This window comes from Paroedura picta, chromosome 5 (assembly GCF_049243985.1).
Source record: "Paroedura picta isolate Pp20150507F chromosome 5, Ppicta_v3.0, whole genome shotgun sequence".
In the NCBI taxonomy this organism is placed as follows: domain Eukaryota; kingdom Metazoa; phylum Chordata; class Lepidosauria; order Squamata; family Gekkonidae; genus Paroedura; species Paroedura picta.
Window position 1 is genome coordinate 101,510,131 of NC_135373.1, and position 20,011 is coordinate 101,530,141.

Here is a 20,011-nt window from a genome sequence, read left to right on the forward strand (position 1 = left end):
TTTTTACAATTGCCATTTATTATTGTACTAATTAATAATAATTAATGTAATAGTCTCAGTTTGTTTACTGCATATTTGGTGACTTTTAGGTACCCTCAGCATTCAATACAAACATAGGCGTTATAAAAACAGCACTTTAAATTAATATTTTTAGCTTTTAGAAAAGTTTTACCTTGAAACATTTGTTAGGTAGATTTTACTGTCTGCATTTTTCTTATGAAAAAGAACTAGAAAACAAGGGAAGCTAAAAGCTAAAATGTATACTTTCATTGAAAGCACATTGTTTGGTATACTGGGTATACAGTACTATAAATAGTCTCAAATCTGAGTCAAGTTCTTTAACATAGGCCTCCTTGATACCTAGTAGAAGTGTTTGTAATTAATAATGTATTTGCATCTGTTTGTACAAAATCTTTTTTTTTCTTCCAGTATTTCTTCTACAAACCAGAGAAAGGAATTATTATAGCTACTGACACAAAATATATCTAATTTATACATAATCTGAAAAGTGTATTTTTATCCCCGTCATAGGGAGATTTCTGAATTGCTACAATGAACTCATATTAAATCAGGTTCCTGAATGCAGATTTTAGGTAACAAGTTTGAAATCTTGTGTGAAGTGTCCTGTGCCTCCGGGCGAAGAGAAAGCAACTCTTTCTTCTTTTCTGCCTTTTTCTTCTTAATCTCTTCTTGTTCCTCTTGTCTGTGGAGTAAAGTGACAGAGAGAAAAGTGAAATAATCTAAACTGTTTAAAGGGAAAGATAAGTGGTTACAATACAGAAAGCTTTAGTTCTGTTTAGGCTAGGCGACAACCTGAAGAAATACATTGGCAGTGTGTGCAATACTGCAAGGGTTTTAAAAGTGACGATAACTTGATAACTTATCCATATGGGGGAAAGCTGCTGCAAGTTGTTCTTGATACTGCCAAAAGAAATATATTGTAGGTGAGTCGCCAAGTACTGGAAAAGGAAAGTGTACAACTTCAAAACATTTAAAGAAATTGCATTAAAATACTCCATAATGTTTTGGTATCATAAGTCTACGCTACTTATATAATTATATTTCACAGAGCAACTTCAATAGCAGTGTATGTGATAGCTGGGGGAAATATGGCATTATATTGCCCAGTTAAAAAAAACTGCACTTTAATTATGGGAAAACTGCCAAATCCACCCAGTAAGTGCAATACTGAGGGAAACATGTGGCCTGTGTGCAAAGCCACTAGTTTGTTTAATTGTAAGCCAATTACAAACACATTAATATAGTGTACAGAACCATATAAAGGTAAAAATGGCAAGAGTGCATTAACTAAGCTTAGGATGACAGTTCACAGTATGAATAAGCAAATGCAATAAAAATGCTTTTGCTGCACAAGAAAGAGATCATGGAAAGATACTCAAGGACTCCTGTCTTCCCATCGAGATGAGATCATGTTCCTGTAATGAAGGTGCACTTGCAGTACGTTTAAATACCTGAAAAGCTCTTGGTTCTCCTTACACTGCTGATCAAAATTCTTCATTTCTCTCCAGTGTCTCAAAAATGTCTTTCTATAAGCCCTGCGGCTCTTGTAGAGGTTCCTGAAGCTTTGTTTGATCACATCAGCATATGTTTCAGCAGAAGCAGTGATTTTAAATGTAAAGGAAAGTTCTACTCTGATTGCTTTGATCAACCATAACAAAAATAATGAAATCAGGAAACAGAGTTTTTAGGCTCATTTGTGAATAACCTGGAAACAGGACTCAGTAAAATGACAAATTTCACAAGAAGCATTTCTATTCTATGGCTATTACGTTGGCTTAAGATATATTCTATTCTATTAAAGAATACTATAAAAACCCAGCATGGTGCCATAGAGCAAAAGGAATAGGCTATTGACTTATTTATCCTGCATCAAAGTTTTTTTGTCTTCTAGGGCAGGGGAAGTCAACCTGTGGTCCTCCAGATGTTCCTGGACTACAATTCCCATGGGAATTGTAGGCTCATGGGAATTGTAGTCCATGGACATCTGGGGGACCACAGGTTGACTACCCCTGTTCTAGGGAAAACACAGAAGGCAAGCTACAGTTTGGGCTGCTGGTAGGCTTTCTTTGGGTAAAAAAGCAGAGGAAATTTCCCTACAACTCTGGCTCTTAAATCGCAAATTTTTATACAAGCCATCAATCTCTGACTGGCTGTGCTCCCTAAGCTGCCATTTTGTGATGGGTAGTTCCAAAGGCTCTTGAAAAAAAGGTAAGGAGCTTCCAGAAACATGAAGTTTGCCTCTCTGTTCTAGGTCCCTATAGGGACCCCTGGGTTCCTATAGTTACCAGCACACCCTGATTTACAGGGACGTTTCCCTCTCATGTTAACTATGAGGAATCCTTGAAACACCACAAGAGGAATCTCTAAACTCAATTTGAAAAGTAACCTTCCTACAATATCCCAGTGTTTTTTCATTGCCACTCTACATACATTTTATGCCAGGGTTCTATGGCAAGACAATTTCTACTGTTAATGATGGAAATTATTTTCAGAGAGATTAATCAAGCATAGTATCTTTGGAATTCAAATACACTGATCAGCTCATACACAGTAAAGAATTAGTCCTGTACTTCTACACTGCGAACATAACAGAATTATATAATAATTGTCCACCACACTTCCCCTGCAGCTGTTAAAAAGATATGGCACAGGCTTGCAAATCTCCCTCCTAGACAGAAAGATGTCACATCCTGCCTTTGGTTCACAATTCCGATTCTGGAGGAAGTGCTGAATTAGTGGGCTGTGTCCATTGATATTCAAGAGATGCCAGGTGAACTCAGGACCACGACAGGCGGGGTGTGACTGGAAGACAGATGTGGATAGCAGTCAGTTGCAGCAGCCTCTGATCAAACAACGCTGTGCCTTACATATGGAATAGTTTCTACTCTGTGTGAGTGAAATTACATCTTTTTTTTTATAATACATGAAGCTGTCTATAATGGTTACTTTCTTTTGAGTGGCTGTTAACCTACAAATGTGCTTTAATCCATGGGCTTCACAATAAGGATTTCAATACTCTAGGACAGTGGTCCCCAACCTGCGGGCCGCGGCCCGGCGCCGGGCCGCGGCTCCCTCTCCCCGCCCCCCCCCGCAGTAAAAAACTTCCCAGGTTGCAAGCTTGCGGCCCGGGAAGCTACTTACTGCGGGAGGGCGGGGAGAGGGAATCAGGGCCGGGCCGCGCCCGTGCAGGCCGCGCCCGCTCGGCCCGATCCGCGGGTGCGGCCCGCGGGCGTGGCCGGGCGCGGCTCGCGGGCGCGACCCGATCCGCGGGTGTGGCCCGCGGGCGCGGCCGGGCGCGGCTCGCGGCCCGAAGCATGGGCGTGGCCCGCGCGGGCGCGGTCCCTGCGGGCGCGACCCGATGCCCTGCCGGTCCCCAGCCTAATAAAGGTTGGGGACCACTGCTCTAGGAAAAGCACAGAAATTAATTGCCTAGTTGGTGAATAGTCTTTTTGTAAGCCTAGTCTTTTGTAAGATTCATGACAGCAGAGGGGAGGAACACCATAGCATGCTCAGCTCAGGGCTTATGGAGATGTGCAGGAGTGGATTGGCCAACAAGGCCCCCAGGAAAAGTTTCAGCAGGATGTTGATCTTCCTCCACCATGATCCAAGCAAGGGATGGTTCTTATTCTGTATGGAGGTAGTTGCTGCTGCCTGAGGCCCAATCAATTTGTCTGGACCACACCCTTGTTCTGGATGGGGGAAGGAAGCATACAGCGTAGCTGAGCTCCAGACAGCAAATGAGATTCCTGCCAGCCAAGTCATTCATGGCATGGAGCTAGTGTGGCACTCTTCCTCCCTCCTTCCTTCCTTTAGGCCCTTTTCCTGGTCTGTTATTCTCCTCCCAGTCCACTCTTGTGAAGATGTGCTAAATGAACACAATGATTTGGGTAGATCAGAGTCTTTGGTTTTTGAGTAACTCTCCTCCTAAAAGCCTCAGCATACTTTTATGGAAAATATTCTACAAAGGTTCTCTGGGTATGCAAATATTCAGTGAATAGTTGATAGGATCATTAGCATCTGACATCCAACAGTTCCGCAGTAGCAGTAAATATTTGACAGTATCTGGCAGATGACATGGAGTCACAATCAACGTTTGACAGCAAAAGGCATGTAGCATTTAATAGCACCCAAGAACTCTTCCGTTGCATTTCACCTGGAAAGAATTTTTGGGAGGGGACGGACGGACCTGTACTACTATAATGAATCCACCTTAACAAATCAGGCACAGAATGAAATTCAAAGCAGCCAAATATTTATGCCATATTTCAAGCATGAACCTTAATGATGAAGTACGGGCTCAGACTTGGACCTCAAAACTTACATTAGAAATTTCACTATTTAAAAAAATCTTATTTCAGCACAGTAAAACAAATTGTTGCATCTCTAATCTCTGACTAATGTAAGTATGATAAATAAATAATTTCCTACATATTATACATTTGCAGGCTAATAGAACATCCTTTATGTGCTGTGGGCTTGATTATATTTCATGGCAGCCACTCTGTGGAAGTTTCCATTGTGTGCAGGGTTGCTAGTGTATCAGTTCTGGGTACTGGGCAACACTGAGATGCCTTGTGCGAACCACCATCTTGGGGCATCCACTTCGATTTCCATGGAAGCAGAGGCATTGTTTTGAAGCAGCCTCGATCCTGCAAATTCCTGTCTCACTCACCTGAAGATTTACAACAGGCATAAATCCACATAAATACAGCTTAGTGTGACTAAGCTGGCATACTCCCAAGATCATTTCTATAGAGGTCACAGTCAAACATGAAGTGGCTCATAATTTGGATTCCCTCTCTAAGAACAGAGGAACCCTGCTGGATCAGACCAGTGGTCCATCTAGTACAGCAATTGACATAGTGGCCAACAAGTTATTATGGAGAACCAACAACAGGCCATAAAGGCTAAGGCCTTCCTCTGATGTGGCCTCCTGTTACTGGTATGCAGAGGTTTACTGCCTCTGAATATGGAGGTTCCCTTAAGTCATCACAGCTACTAGCCACTGATAGACTTATCCTCCATAAATATGTCTAATCCTCTTCTAAAGCTGTCTGTGCTTGTGGCCATCACTACATCCTCTGGTGGCAAATTCTCTTGTATTGCTCACTGGTTCATTTGTCTAGTTGTTGATATTAGCAGTAAAGACTATGTTTTCATCTAACTCCAGATCCACCAGTAATTTATGAAATCTTAAAATCTGCCCGTTCCTTAAATCACAATACCTCTCTGGGAAGGTAAGCAATCTTTAGCCTCTTTTTTAGGGTGCCTCGTTGTTTGTTCCATAAATCCTTTTGTCTGAGCAGGTCATCCTGCAATGCTGACTGAAATTGTAAATATGTATGTTCTGAAAAAGAAAACAAACAAACAGTGATTTGTTACTTATTATTCCGTCATCTTATAAGACATCCTTTAATTTAATAGGTATATCAGATTAATGTGTCAAACTATGAAAGGCAAACATTTGAATAAGCTTTTCTTGATCAGGATCAAACCACATTGTCCCTTTCCTTTATCCCCGTGGCCTGCCCAAGGCTTGTTTATATAGAGCCTGTGCATGCAGAATCCATCTTGCACAAGCTCAAAACTACACATCTGAGATTACAGATGAAAGGCTTGGGTTTACCTATATTTAGTTCTAGGCAACTAAGCAAATGTGATATCAGATGCAGGATGTCTGGTGGGCCTGGGGTAAACTGGGGCAGTCTTGATCCTCAGCATGAATATCTACAAAATATCAATAGGTACTTTCCATATGTGCCTCTTATTTCTATAACTCAAGACATAGTAAGAATCTTTGGATTTATCTTGTAAACTGTATTGTATTTCTTTCTACTGCTCTGTTGTCACAGTACCTGTGAAAAATCAGTAAAATATCCAGGGAATATTTTCAGAGGGATGTAGTCTAGACTCTCCCAGTACCAGGAGCATTGGCCACGGTCCATATTTGCCCCTTTCACCACCTTCTCCCATATATTCTTGCTGAAACATCAATAGCGTACCAGTGGGAATTGCTTGTACATTTCAATACATGACCTGGGTGTAGCAGACGTGCATTTGGGGTGGGCTTGCTCAAACAAAGGCTTACAGCCAGGGTATGCCATACAGGGAAAACTACAGGGAAAAATCATAGTGGGCAGCTGTTCTGGGGAGCAGTCTGCCAAGAACAAATGGAACTGAGCAGCTAGTACCACTTCCAGTGTCACAGGGGGCCACTTGATTTGGACTATTCAGTAGCAGTAAGAATTGATGTCAGTTCACCCATGGCCTCACTGTCACCAGCTAGCACTGTGGGAAGAGGCAGCAAGAGAGACAATGGCCATCACAAGTGCCACATTCTAGATGTGAACTGAGTAGGCTTGTGAACTAATCGGAGAAAGAATGGCCCTGTCTCTTTAAGTCTCTTTAAGAGAGACTTAATGGGATGGTATTTACTTCCCTAAAGCTTCAGCTGTCTATATCCACACAGGAAGCCTCTATTTAAAGGATACATTTTTTTCTCCAGGCTGTTGGGTGACCAAAGAGAATGACCCTTGCATTGCTGAACTGTGGTGCTGCAAAGGTGGCTCAGCTAAGCTTGCTCGTAGGACATTTTAACTTCCCAGTCCCCTACTCTCTGCCTCAAGGGAACCTCTGGGTGCTCTGTATTATCATTTGGTTGCACAAACCATTATATCTTTCTAGTGCACATGAATTGCTGAAGGCTAATCCCTTGCACTTGGATTTCTTTTTTTATACCAAAGACTGGCCCATAGTATCCTATCACAGAGGTGTGGCTTCACCGCTACGAATATTTGAAAACAAAACATTATGGAGGTCTCTTTTAAAATGGAACTTGAGGGAAATGCCTGAGTATATTTCCTTTGCTTTTTCAGTATGCTACCTCTTGAGAAAGATGATTGATTTATGGTTCTGGAGGAAAGCTTCTGAAGTCCTTGAGTGGGCTTGCTAACAGTCTTCCTTAAAGGCTTAGGCTTCTGAGACACAAGAAGAAAGAAGAAATAAAAACTTTATACTACATCATGCTAGGAAATGTTTGGGAAGAGGAGGGGCAAACCATGAGGGAAAAGATTAGAAAAGGAAAAATATTTGGTGTTGCAGCACTAAAGTGGCAGCAGATATCTGCCTTTTCTGTATTTGTAAGTGGCTATCTGGACAGTAACTGGCTCAAGGAAATATATACTTGCCCTTTATCAAACTTAAAAAAAACCCTACTGGTATTATCCAGTAGATGCCTGTGACATCACCAGAGATGGTAGCAGTTTTAATAGTTGGAGCCACAATCCAGCCCTCTTCCCCCAGGCAGCACAGTCCAGCAGCCACTTGCAATACCCATCCCTGCTGGCCCTCATCCTTACACTGTGGCCCTTGTATAGCATAGGGCATCTATCAGCCTCTTAGGATATCTGTATTCTAGTTTCCAGGCAAGACTCCTGTGCCTCTTCCTTTCGCCTTCTGCCAGATGGTGACAGCTTAGAGTTACATGTGACACTGAGAATTCTGAGACTGCTTAACTAAGGATTTTTGTTTTTAAAAAGCAAATGCACAGCACTATGATCTGGATCAAGACAATGACACAGGTGAGAGTTTAATCCTGCCCCCCAAATGCCATTTCCTTTACTTGAAAGGGGCTCGCAGAACAGTTATTCACTTGGCAGGGGCAAAGAAAGAGGCAATAATTCTATAATTATTTTTTCCAACAGGGCAATAAAAGCAGTTCTGTGATGTTGTTTCTAGTCAGGGAAATGTTGCAGGCAACAAAGCTAATTTCTCCCTCAGTCTAGTCTGAATTGGGGCTCTGAAAGGCTGCCAATTAGGAAAAACAAACAAACAACGGGGCACCATTCATTGAACTCCCAGCATCACTTGTAACTTGCCCTTCACATAGACAACCAATCTACTGGTGCATTTTTTTTAAAAAATCATAAAATTACATAGTGAATAGGAATAAAATCCAAATCCCAAAATTTGAGCAACCTCCATCTCCTGGACATATTTAAAACATTGACCCATATTACAGTATGCCTCAAGCAGAAAGGAAGGCATACAATATCTGAGGTCTTTGAAAACAAGTAATAAGTGTAGTAATACAGAATCCTAAAATATATAATAGTTTAACAGGTCCACCAACAGGGACTGACGATTCTCTTTCCCAAACAAATACATACCAATGAAATAATTCTATACCTTTCGGATTGGAGAAGACGCCTTTTTTGAGCTATCTGAGGTCTTGGAGGCACCAAAGGGATCTTCATCATCTGACAGAAATCAATAACACTATCAACAGTTTCTCCTTTGTAGGACAATTTACCTGGGACGTAGCAGATTCTCTGCATAGCACAGTCAAGTGGGATTCTTTATTATCTTTATGATATTAGGAAGATTCTTCTCCTGAAATGTTAGCCTATATTACTGCCTGACCAACTACATCAAATCGCTCCTCCTCCCAATACCACTGAAAGCAATTTGAGAGGCTCCTGTGAGAGCAGATTCCAAGCAGCTGTGGGATAGATAGGTAAACACCGTCTGTGGACACTCGTAAATGCAGTCCCTCATGTTGCAAAAATACGACCTTAATTTCACATTACAGAGGGGAGGTCATGTCTGACAAAACCTTTTTGTATATCTTTTTTGTCTCGTGGAACCTTAAAATGATGGATATACTGAAACTGTTTTTTGAGGGTGGAAGTTCACTCTGGACATGTCTGGCAAAATAGGCTGTACTGAAAAAGCTTATGCTTCAATAAATCTTAGTCCTTAAAGAGCCATACAATTTCTTTTGGGTTTTCCTTAATTATATATGGTAATAATTAATTGTTAAAGAAAACTTGGTGTAGTGGTTAGGAGCGTGGACTTCTAATCTGGTGAGCCGGGTTTGATTCCCCTCCTCCACATGCAGTCAGTTGGGTGACCTTGGGCTTGCCACAGCTGTTCTAACCAAACAGGGCTCTCTCAGCCTCACCTACATCATGGGTTGTCTGTTGTGGGGAGAGGAAAGGGAAGGTGACTGTAAGCTGCTTTGAGACTCCTGGTAGAGAAAAGCAGCTCTTCTTCTTAAACACAAAATGGAAATATAGCATCCTAACATGAGGCACTCTAAAAGGTCTTAAAAATGAAGCTGTTCCACTGTTGCAATTCCATAGTACCATAATTTGGAGGTATTCCTTTCTTTTTTTGTCCTAATAACAATGCTTCAAAGATAGAGGGGGACATTTCAGTTGTACATAGTAGATGCCTGCTTTGTCCAGCACTGCTGGGACAGAGCTCAGCTTGTTAAGGACTCTTACCAGACCCTAATTTGCTCTTTCCTGATAACATGTCTTCTCTCCTGGATCGTTCTGGTTCCAGTTGGGAATAATCCCATCGATCGTAAGCCCCAGGAGCATGAAGTGTACCTGTTGGGAGAAAAAAAAACAGTTGATAGAAGCTAAGACAGTAAGAAAGAGCCAGGATTGTCATCAATCTAATTCTGAATTTACTGGACAAGGTTATGGCTCATTTTATTTTAATGTTAGAAAAAGACTTTTTAAAGAGATGTAGCAGAGAAATGATAAAAGAATTAGAACATAACAAGACATGACATTTTCTACATGTACACTTATAGACATGGAAGTTGTATTGAAGAAAAAATATTCCTTTGATGGACAGAAAAACTAAGTGTGATTCTGCCACTAAGAATGAAGGAACCGGGGGAAATTTGATAATCACACTGCTGGTTCTCTCAGGTGAGAAGACTCAATGTCATTACTTAAAACATAGGAATGTGGATGCTAGGAAATACCAGAATGAAGCATGAGTGAAACAATAAACGAAAAGTAAACATCAAAGGAGAGAGAGAGAGAGAGAGAGAGAGAGAGAGAGAGAGAGAGAGAGAGAGGGAGGGAGGGAGGGAGGGAGGGAGGGAGGGAGGGAGGGAGAGAGAGAGGACGGATCACAAAATTGTTCAAAGGGTTAAAAAGGAGGAAGAGAGAAAAATGTATGTGCCATGAACTTCGGGGAGCAAGGGTGGAATAAAAATGTGACAGATTAAGCATGCTGTAGGAGTCATTCCCAGTGGGATTTTTTAAACCACTTTTCCCCCCATTTTGAAGTCTATGCCATGTTTCAAAGTGCTTTGGAAAGCTCCCTCCGTATCCAAAAGCAGTTTGCAATGTGGCACAGAGAGCAGCTGTTCAAGCCACCATAACAAGTTGTACTTTGGCTATAGCTCTATAATGAAAGCTTCTCTGAAAAGGCTAGGAAACCACACTTTTTTGTTTAACCTCAACATGGCTCACAGTGGAATGGGAACAACCAAAAGACAGCAAAGTGATCACTAATGGTGGTATTTTGAACTCCCTCCCATACTGTTTTATTGCCTGAAACACCGACCAAGCCCTGCTCCAAGAATCTACTTCTGGAGCAGGAAGAATGGGGCCTCTCACCTCCCAGCCACTCGCAGAAGACGTCACAGAGCTGGGCCTTGAATTCCTGCGTGTTGAACCACGACCTTGTGAAGCAGGAGCAAAAGCAAGTGTACACCGTTTGACTCAGCAGTGATGGGAAAAACTAACCCGAGCGGGGGAAAAAAAAAAGATGTTTGTTATTGCAGCTGTGTGCTTCATACCCAAGATCATTCAAAATTCTACTCCAGTTCTTCTCAAGCTATTTCATGCAATTCTGAGGTTCACTGAAGCCCTATCGGGGTTGTGAGTGAGAAGGTTAGCACTGGCGGACAAACTTTCTTGGCTGCTGCACTTGAACGAGTAGATCATTGTAGAAGGTTCTCAGAGACCACCACACTTGACTAAAAAAAGGGAAACATTAATTTTAAATCAATAGGATGGTGTTCTATCATACTATTCAGATCTTAGCCAAGCATACTAGATCAACTAGATCAGGGGTAGTCAACCTGTGGTCCTCCAGCATTTGCTGGCAGGGGCTCATGGGAATTGTAATCCATGAACATTTGGAGGACCCCAGGTTGACTACCCCTGAACTAGATGATGAGGCTGGAGTTCTGACTGTTGGGCATTTTCTTTGGAATTGCCTTGTTCATCTCTCCTGGGGACTTTTTCACACCTAGGTCAGATCTCAGAAGCTAAGCAGGGTTGGCTTTGGCCAGTATTTTGAATGGGAGACTCCATGGAATAACAGAGTTGCAATGTAGAGACAGGCAATGGCATGCCACTTCTGAATGTTTCTTGCTTTGACAATCCCAAACATTTCTATTCATCCAATGTTTGCAAAGCCAGCCTTTGTGAAAGAATCCTGGTTACGGTGGGGGTGGGGGTGGAGAAGGTGACAAGAAAATATGAGAAACATGAAAATAAATAGGACAAGGGCAGAACACTGAGTCCCTTCTGCTGTGTCATGAACACCTGGGCCAAGAAATGGGAGAAGGCACTTCTTTTGCTTGAAAGAGAGGGAAAGAGAAAGCTGACACTTGAAAATGCTGGAAGATGACACAGGACATGAACTCCAGTTACTCACATGGTGTGCCACAATAACTACAGAAGAACACTGGAGATGCTGCTGGAGGAATAGATGACTTAAAAAAACACATTCAGACAAACTTGCAGAAGACAGGCTCAGTCAGTAATTATTATCCATGATAGCAAAATGGAACTAAGTGTTCAGAAGCAGAAGAACAGATACCGGGTACAACTAGCAACCTGTTGCCACCATGTCCTGCTTGCCAAAAGCACATGGCCAACTATGGTTGGAAATAGAATCCTGAAATAGGCGGAAATAGCCTGGTGGCTGTCACAAGGACTTGCAGCCAGACTTGCAGTGCCTATGGAAACTCATTTCTGCAGGACCATGGGCCAGATTTGGATAGGGACTGTGGCACAGGGGTCCAACTTTACTGACCTCAAATAGCCTTATTCTGTGGATATGCAGCCCTCCTCATGGGGCAAGTAATGCCCACCCTTGGCCTTGGAAAAGTTATGCAGGGGGAAAACTGAAACCCCCTCCATGTCGAAATCCCAATCCAACTGTCCCCTCAAGTGCTGTGTGAGTTTCCCAACTTGCAGCTGCCATCTGACTTCAAATCACCCTGGCAGCCATGAGTTAAAGGTAATGTCTAGTGGGGTCCTTGGGCTCTAACTGAAATGTATTTCAATTCTTCCTGTATTTGGAAAATTCTAAGCACTCTATCAGGCTTGAACCAGTGTCATTTTATTTTCAGTGTCATTTTCTGTTTACAGTCTTCACTTCTTTAAAAAAAAAAAATTTGCACACTCACTTTTAGAATGTTATCCTGGTTGGAAACCTTGTGACAGCCCAGTAGGATGCGGGAATAATTTTCTGCAATGCGGTCAAACAAATATCCCTGAACCTCTAGATTTGGCTGTAGGAAGAGAAATACATTGGTAGCCTGGCAGAATGAAGAAGCAAACAGAAGGTATACATGCCAGGTTCGATTCTGCGCTCCCTCACATGCAACCAGCTGGGTGACCTTGGGCTCGCCACAGCACTGATAAAATTGTTCTGACCGAGCAGTGATATCAGGGCTATCTCAGCCTCACCCACCCCACAGGGTGACTGTTGTGGGGAGAGGAAAGGGAAGGGGACTATAAGCCGCTTTGAGCCTCCTTCGGGTAGGGAAAAACGGCATATAAGAACCAACTCTTCTTCTTCTTCTTCTTCTTCTTCTTCTTCTTCTTCTTCTGGACTAGCTCAGCCCTCCACTGCAATCATCCTCCTTTCCTTCCGTTTCTCCTTCTCAGAGAGCCACTCACATTTCCAGATAACTCAAGCATGTTAAAGAAAGAAAGAAAAGCTGCCCAGGTCACCAGATATTTAAACTTATGAGGTTCCGCTTGATCTTTAGATGAGAACCTCATCAATTAGGGCTGCAATCTTAATTGGGAGGAAGCCTGATTAGACTCAGTGGGACTTACTACTGAGCAAATATATAAAGGCTTGGACAGCATGACATAAAATACATTTCTACACATTATGTCTGACTGAGAACTCTGCTTGGTCTGACCACCTGCAGGCATTTCAAATTTATTAGAAAGGATAAGGTGTTTTTTTTTTCCTGCAAGCAATGAATGGACAATGGTTATGTTTTCAGCCGACATTTGTTTATGGCTGGTATACTCTACTCAACTATCACCTGTAATCTTATTTAGCTTAAATAGGTCTTTAAATTAATGTTCCCTTCATTCAGTTAATGAAATCTAGCTCTTTGTACAGAGCTTAAACTAAGAGCCATTTCGCACTAGCCCAAATTGTGTCCAATAGCCCAACAAAGATTTATTGAAGGTATGAGCTTTCGAGTGCATGCACTCTTCCTCAAAGAGTGATAAGAGTGCAGATATAAGGCAAAAGTAAATTAGTGGCAAATTAGTAAATTGAGTCGTAACATCCAAATGTTGTGAAAAGAAATAATTACAAGTCTTTGTTGGTCTTAAAGGTGCTATTGGAAGCAATTTTTGTTGTAGAAGAAGAGAACACCAGAAGTGAACTATCCTGAAGAAGATCATCTGCCATACCCCAATATTTGGTTCTTGTCCTTACATGATACAGGTGTAGAAAAAACCACCAGAAACTATCCAGTAAAACAGCTTGGGTGCAGGGAGCATTGAGAAACCTGCGCAGCATCTTCAGAGACCAAGTTGTCTGTAAAGAAATTAAAACTATAACATTACCTCTTTTTTTAAAAAAAATCAATGGTTGTCTAAACTTCCCAGCCTGTCTTCTGTTTTCACAGAACCAACCAAACTACTAGAGCAGTGGTTCTCAACCTTGGGGTTGGGACTCCATTTGGGGTTGCCTGGCCCCTTCCCCAGGGTCGCCCCATTGCCTGCTGCTGTGGTGGCAGGCGGCAGCGTGTGGAGGCGTGTGGTGGCAGTGGGCAGCGGCGGGCGGTGTGTGGAGGTGGGTGGTGGCGGCAGAGGTGGGCGGAGGTGGGGGGGGCTGGCGGAGATGGCGAAGCCATGGCAATGGCTGCCTCAACGCTGCCGTGATTGTTGTATGCATGCGTGCGCACACCCATTTCCAGCGCCCCACTGGCTCCTTCTGCAGCTGTCCAGCCTGCCTGGAGGGTTGCGTCGGCGCCTGCCCAGGAATGTGTTGAAACGTTTCGCTCAGCTCTTTCAGAGCTGGAAAGAAAGCGACCCCCTCCCCCCTCGGGTCCAAAGTCGCCCCACCCCGCCCGACTCCATCCAGCAAGCCCCGCATGCTCTGCAGCAGGGCCGCTATGGAAAGCAATGTGGATGTTGTGTCAGCAGCGGCAGCAGCCCCCTCCCCCGGGCAGGGTGCTCGCCCCCCTCCAGTCACCTCCTGCAGGGGGTCGCCCATGGCCACGGCTGGGAGGGCCAACTGATGTGCCTCTGTAGTGCTAGCTGGCAGCTCCTCTGATGATGTAAATAGGATTATTCATCTTAAGGTCTTACACCAGTTTAACTATGGCATATTTGAACCGCATAACTGAGCCCTGACAGTCTCATGCCCGGTTGTATAACAATTCACACACACAACCTAAATGTGTGCATATACCTAGCACAATCTACTGATGGGTCCCCAACCTTTTTGAGCCTGCAGGCACACCTGGAATTCTGATACAGTACCTTCCCAATGGGTGTTCTGCTCTGGGCACAAATTACTTTCTCCACAATTTCTTCTAGCTCTATTCCATTTGGCAGGGGCGTCAGTTCCTGCTTATTGTACCCTGGATACTGAAACAATTCTACAGGTTTATCTTTTTCTGTTGCCGTCTAGAGATCAAAGGAGACAGTAAAATGTGAAAGGTAGCAGATCTTCTCCCATTTCAACAGGCATCTTGTTGATACGTCAAAACCTCTTGGACTTCACTGGGGAAAGAATCCTGTTCCCTTCTCTACTTCCTAATCAAATGAATGTGATCAATCAATTCTTGATCTAGGAGCTATGAATAAGTCTCATTCCCCAGCAAACCCAGAAGTCCCACAGAAGCACCGTGTTGCTGTGTGGAAATGGGCAACAGGAACCCCTCACTTCTCAAGTTGGGACAAACCAGCAATGTATAAGTCACTCATCAGTACAATTTTAAGCAGTTATACCATTCTAAGCCCATTGACTTTGATGGACTTAGAAGAATGTTAACTCTACCAAGGATGGCACTGTAAAAATAAAGATTATTATTATTAATCAATTGCCTTTTCCCTAATTTGAATAGGATTTGAGTTTCATTGTAAGCTGCTTTGGGTTCCCACTGGGGAGAAAAGCAGATGCATAAATATCTTAGTCAATAAAACAATGTTATAGCAATCTGACCCAATGTGGCATCAGTACAGGCACTACTCTCAAAAGAAGCTCCCTGATCACCTGCAATTTCTCTACCTTCTAAATAATATACCAGAGACAGGAACAGAATGAATGGCTCCTGCTCTCTCACACCCCATCATACCTTCTTCAGGGGTGCTTTGCTCTGACGTATCTCAGCAGAAACACATGTACTCTGGATTGCCTTCCGCTCTTTCTCTGCAACAGAAGGAAACAAAAGGTCTTACTGAGCACCTGAATTATTGTCATATAATGGACAAACTGTGTGGAAACTGGTTGAATCAGCCTGCTGGGCTCTGGCTTGCAGATATTTCAGTTCAACCAGAAAAGTGAAGTAGTACTGTCTCCACTTTACAATGTGCATGTGCATGCTATTGGTTGTACTTTACTATTGTTGAACTGCAGCGTGAATCAAAGGGATTTCAACTCACAGTTGCTATTGGCTTCACTCTCCAGGCATAGCTGACTCTGAGCAAAAAAAATATTCTTTTTTATTTTATTCTTTTGTTTAGGTCCGGGTTCTCTGCTGCCAGGCCGCAGCAGTGGAGGATGAATATAAAAACTAAAACAGAGTGCACATGGATCAGAATATTGCCACAGGAGGAAGCTCCTGCCTCTCCTCTCAGCTGTTTTTCATGCCAAAATTTCCCCAAAATTTTTGTTGCTCAGTGTGCACAGAATGCTTCACAAGAAGTGGCAAATATGGGGAAATAATTCCACCCCCCCACACACACACACACACTGTGTTGGCATGAAAAATGATCTTGGCAGCGTTCTGAGCCCAGACAGGCTCTGCATTGTTTTTTCAATAGGCATTCCCCACAGCTGCTATTGAGAAACTAAGTTGATCTAGGGAACCCAAACCCAAAGCTAGTCTGGCCTTTCAATCAGCTTTGTGCCAGTGAACTGCACTGGTGTTACATGCATCCAAGCACGGAGAGAGGGCTGACTAGCTCAGTGTCCCATGTATTTATTTATGACCTGTGAAGTCACTCCTTCCTTCTAGATGCTCTGGGTGCACTATATAGAGGAACCCGACTTGTCTTCACAAGAGCCCTGTGAGACAGTTCAAGCTAACAAAGAGCAACTAGCCCAAGGTGTACAGTGAGCTTCATGACTGAGTGGGGATTTGCACCCTTATCTCCCTAATCCAGCAGGCAATCTACTACACTCTAAATATTTAGAGTGTATCTATCACAATACGTACATTTTTGTTTAGGAAAAAAATCCCAAATCATCACCAGCATAAATGAAGTGATCTACTTATTTAGTAATATATATAACTGTAATAGAGTTTACTTTCTTGTCAGGATATTTAAGGTCTCAGCTTTATTTTAAATCCAGGGAACCCGAAGGACCACTTTCTCCCTATGAGCCTGCCTGTGTGTTCAAGTTATCGCTTAAATTAAAACACAAAAATCACACATGCATTGTAAAATGCAGACAGGTTGAAATGTGAGTGCAAATCAATCTTCTTGAATGGCCATTGAGCTATTTAAAAAACTTGATATAAAAGTATTTAAAACTCTTTGTTTTTTTCCCCTCACACTAGTGGGAGAAGGCTGCAAAACTATGTAAGCAGCACATGTTAACTTGGTTGTAGCCTCTGCTTCATATTCCATCTGTTAAGGGGCAGCTTCCCTTTTATCCTTTCATCTGTCTCCCTGTCTCTTTCTTGGATGCATACACATGTATAAATGTACACACATTCCCTTCCAAGAGAGGTTCAAATGACCTTCTATTTTTTGGGGGGAGATTAAAAAATATATATATTTTTCAAAACACAGTTGGGGAAAATGGGAGCGGCAACCCCAGGAATAAACTTCCAAAGGGCAGCAGGGAAAGAGGGATGAACTGGGAAGAACTGTGATCATTGCACAGACCATGTTATTCACTATAACAGTGACATCAGAAGTAACCAGATGAAAAGTTCAGGAGAAGCTGCTGTTTTATGACTCCTTCACTGTGTTCCAAGTTGCAGAGGCTCCATAAATGAAAACAAAACATTACCCGCTGAGATACATGACAAATAATCATACAGCAAAGTACTCCACAAGGCACTGAATGTGTTTCAACTGGGTCAGAAATACCTCAAGCTGTACTCAAGCTCCTCACCACATCATATGATTCAAACATGAATCAAGCAGGTATTTGTTCCATTGATTAGTTTATAGTCCCAAAGGCCAAACATATTCCCCAAGCTGACACCCCAGAGATGTACCACTGAGAGATGTTTCTCATTTGTTTACTTTATCTTGGTATCCAGAAACATTTCTGAAATATAAGAATTCTGCATTTGAAAAAACGTTCTTATGATAAAGCAAGATTGGCATTCCCTCTCTCACACCTTACCCACATTCATATAGAATTCTACTTCAGAGTATGAACCAAACAGGTATTAATTTAGAGAAAATACAGATATACTCTAGGCCCAAGGAATAGTCTGTAAACACCTGATTGTAAAATATTACTAAAGCTAAGCAGGCACAAACCAAGCTGAAAGGATGTTCTCGGTAAAAGTTGTACAAGCACACACATATTTCAAAAACATACGCTAATGATAATTTGTTTTTGAAGACTTTATAAACAGTGCAAAGGTAGGTATTAATTTAATTCATACCTTTTCCCTTAATTTGCTTTGATACTGGTCCAGTTCTCTTTTGTCCTGAAGTTTTTTTCCAACTTGTCTCCTCAATTACCTTCAATGATAAAAATCAGTGTAACAGACTATTTTCCTAGAGCTTAATAGCATCTGCAATGTACTTTCTTTGTGACAAATTAGGAAGTCAAAAGCATTCCTAGATTGTTTCCACATGGGAATGATTCCTTTGTTCTCTGGCTAAGAGGCTTATATGGTAACAGTGAAATTCCAGCATTCCCTGGAGCAGCCTTTCTCAACTTTTTTACCATTGAGGAACACCTGAAACATTCTTCAGACTTCAAGGAACCCCAGAATTGGTGTGATGGTGAAGAATTTGGTTGGAAAGCATAGCTGTGTACGTGCCCACCCAGGGCCCCTATTCTTCCTACCCCCTCCAGGTTCATCGTTGGTCACTGGTCATATCACCTGCTAATGTTTAACAATTTTAAAATATATATTTAAAATGAATTGACTTCAGCCATTCAGGAAGCCCTTCCAGGGTCATCAAGAAACTTCAGAATTTCACAAAACTCTGATTGAGAAAGCCTGCCCTAGAGGACAGAGAGCTAGATACATGACAGAGAGCTTTCAAGTCTGTTTTTATTTAATTTATTTATTTAATTTATTTATATTTATATACCACCCTCCCCAGAGGCTCAGGGCAGTTTACAGGAAACAGATACAGATAACATATGGTAACGACATGTGGTAACAGCAATAATATTATAACAACAATAACCTTAACATGATAACAACAATAACATTAAAGAATGATGAAACTGTAAAAGAGCCTCAGCTCAACTCTTACTGGTACCCAGTGGGTTAGGTAGATTGGTAGCAGTCATAGGAGGAGGAAGGGCTTGGGGGTCATTTGGAAGCGATGGTTTGGGTCAACCTCAACCAAATGCCTGGCGGAGGAGCTCCCCTTTGCAGGCATTGTGGAACTATTTAGATTCTGTCAGAGCCTTAATCTCCTCTGGGAGCTCATTCCACCAGGTGGGGGCCAGAATGGAGAATGCTCTGTCCCTGGTTAACGTCAAGCGGGCTTCCTTGGGGCCAGGGACGACCAGGAGGTTGGAGGTAGTAGAGCGCAAGGCTCTTTGAGGTGTGTAGGCGGAGAGGCAATCCCCTAGGTATACTGGGCCCAGATTGCATAGGGCCTTAAAGGTGATAACCAAAACCTTAAGCCTGATCCAGAATTCAACTTGGAGCCAGCGCAGCTGCTGAAAGATGGGCTGGATGTGAGACCTCCGAGGTGTTGCTCTGAAGACCCTGGCAGCCGCGTTCTGGACCAATTGCAGTTTCTGGATCAAGAATAAGGGCAGGCCAGCATAGAGCGAGTTACAGAAGTCCAGCCTAGAGGTGACCGTTGCGTGGATCGCTGTGACTAGGTGTTCCGGGGCCAAGGAGGGCGCTAGTCGTTTGGCTTGGTGAAGGTGGTAAAATGCCAGCTGTGCTACCGTCGTGATCTGAGCCTCCATTGAGAGGGAGGCATCAATTATCACTCCCAGGTTCCTGGCGGAATGGGCCACTGTTAGTTGCACTCCATCCAGACTGGGTAGGCGTGCTTCCTCGCTTGGGCCTTTCCTGCCCAGCCACAAGACTGGGCAGGTCTTTGAAGGGTTGATCTTCAGACAACTCTGTTTGAGCCACCCCATCACCACTTCCAGGCAGCTGGCTAATGTTTCTGGGGGAGAGTCAGGGTGGCCATCCATCAGGAGGAAGAGCTGGGTGTCATCAGCATATTGGTGACAACCCAGTCCAAACCTCCACACCAGTTGGGCAAAAGGGCACATAAAGATGTTAAATAGGGTTGGAGAGAGAATTGCCCCCTAGGGGACTCCACAAGCCAGTTGGTGGCGGCTGGATGAACTCTCTCCTAATGCTCTCTTTTTCAGAACTGCCCTAAGGCCAAACTTGACAATCATTGCTGCATTTTCCTGCTGTGTTATTGTTTTAGTGGTGGACTGTGAACTATTGTGGGCAACTCATCCAGTTGGGAAAATCAAAATATAAGTATTTTAAATAAATTCATATACTAAAGTCTTTAGTTATACTGGGCATGAGTCAATTTAGACTTTTCAGTCCCATTGA

At 42.8% G+C, this 20,011-nt stretch overlaps 1 protein-coding gene across 12 annotated transcripts in view; it reads right to left on the bottom strand.

Annotated features, from left to right (window-relative positions):
* FAM227A (family with sequence similarity 227 member A) overlaps positions 1–20,011 on the bottom strand; it is a 25,768-nt gene continuing 5,757 nt past the window's right edge. For all 12 annotated transcript variants that reach the window (XM_077339546.1, XM_077339544.1, XM_077339540.1 and 9 more), the window contains 13 exons: positions 17,897–17,975; positions 15,401–15,474; positions 14,583–14,729; positions 13,531–13,632; positions 12,251–12,355; positions 10,446–10,569; positions 9,309–9,416; positions 8,209–8,279; positions 6,905–6,998; positions 5,247–5,368; positions 2,666–2,823; positions 1,473–1,622; positions 1–703 (listed from right to left, as the gene is read on the bottom strand). In XM_077339546.1, the coding sequence (XP_077195661.1) occupies positions 559–703; positions 1,473–1,622; positions 2,666–2,823; positions 5,247–5,368; positions 6,905–6,998; positions 8,209–8,279; positions 9,309–9,416; positions 10,446–10,569; positions 12,251–12,355; positions 13,531–13,632; positions 14,583–14,729; positions 15,401–15,474; positions 17,897–17,975 (1,479 nt within the window). In that variant the 3' untranslated portion in view covers positions 1–558. The remainder of the gene's footprint in view (positions 704–1,472; positions 1,623–2,665; positions 2,824–5,246; positions 5,369–6,904; positions 6,999–8,208; positions 8,280–9,308; positions 9,417–10,445; positions 10,570–12,250; positions 12,356–13,530; positions 13,633–14,582; positions 14,730–15,400; positions 15,475–17,896; positions 17,976–20,011) is intronic.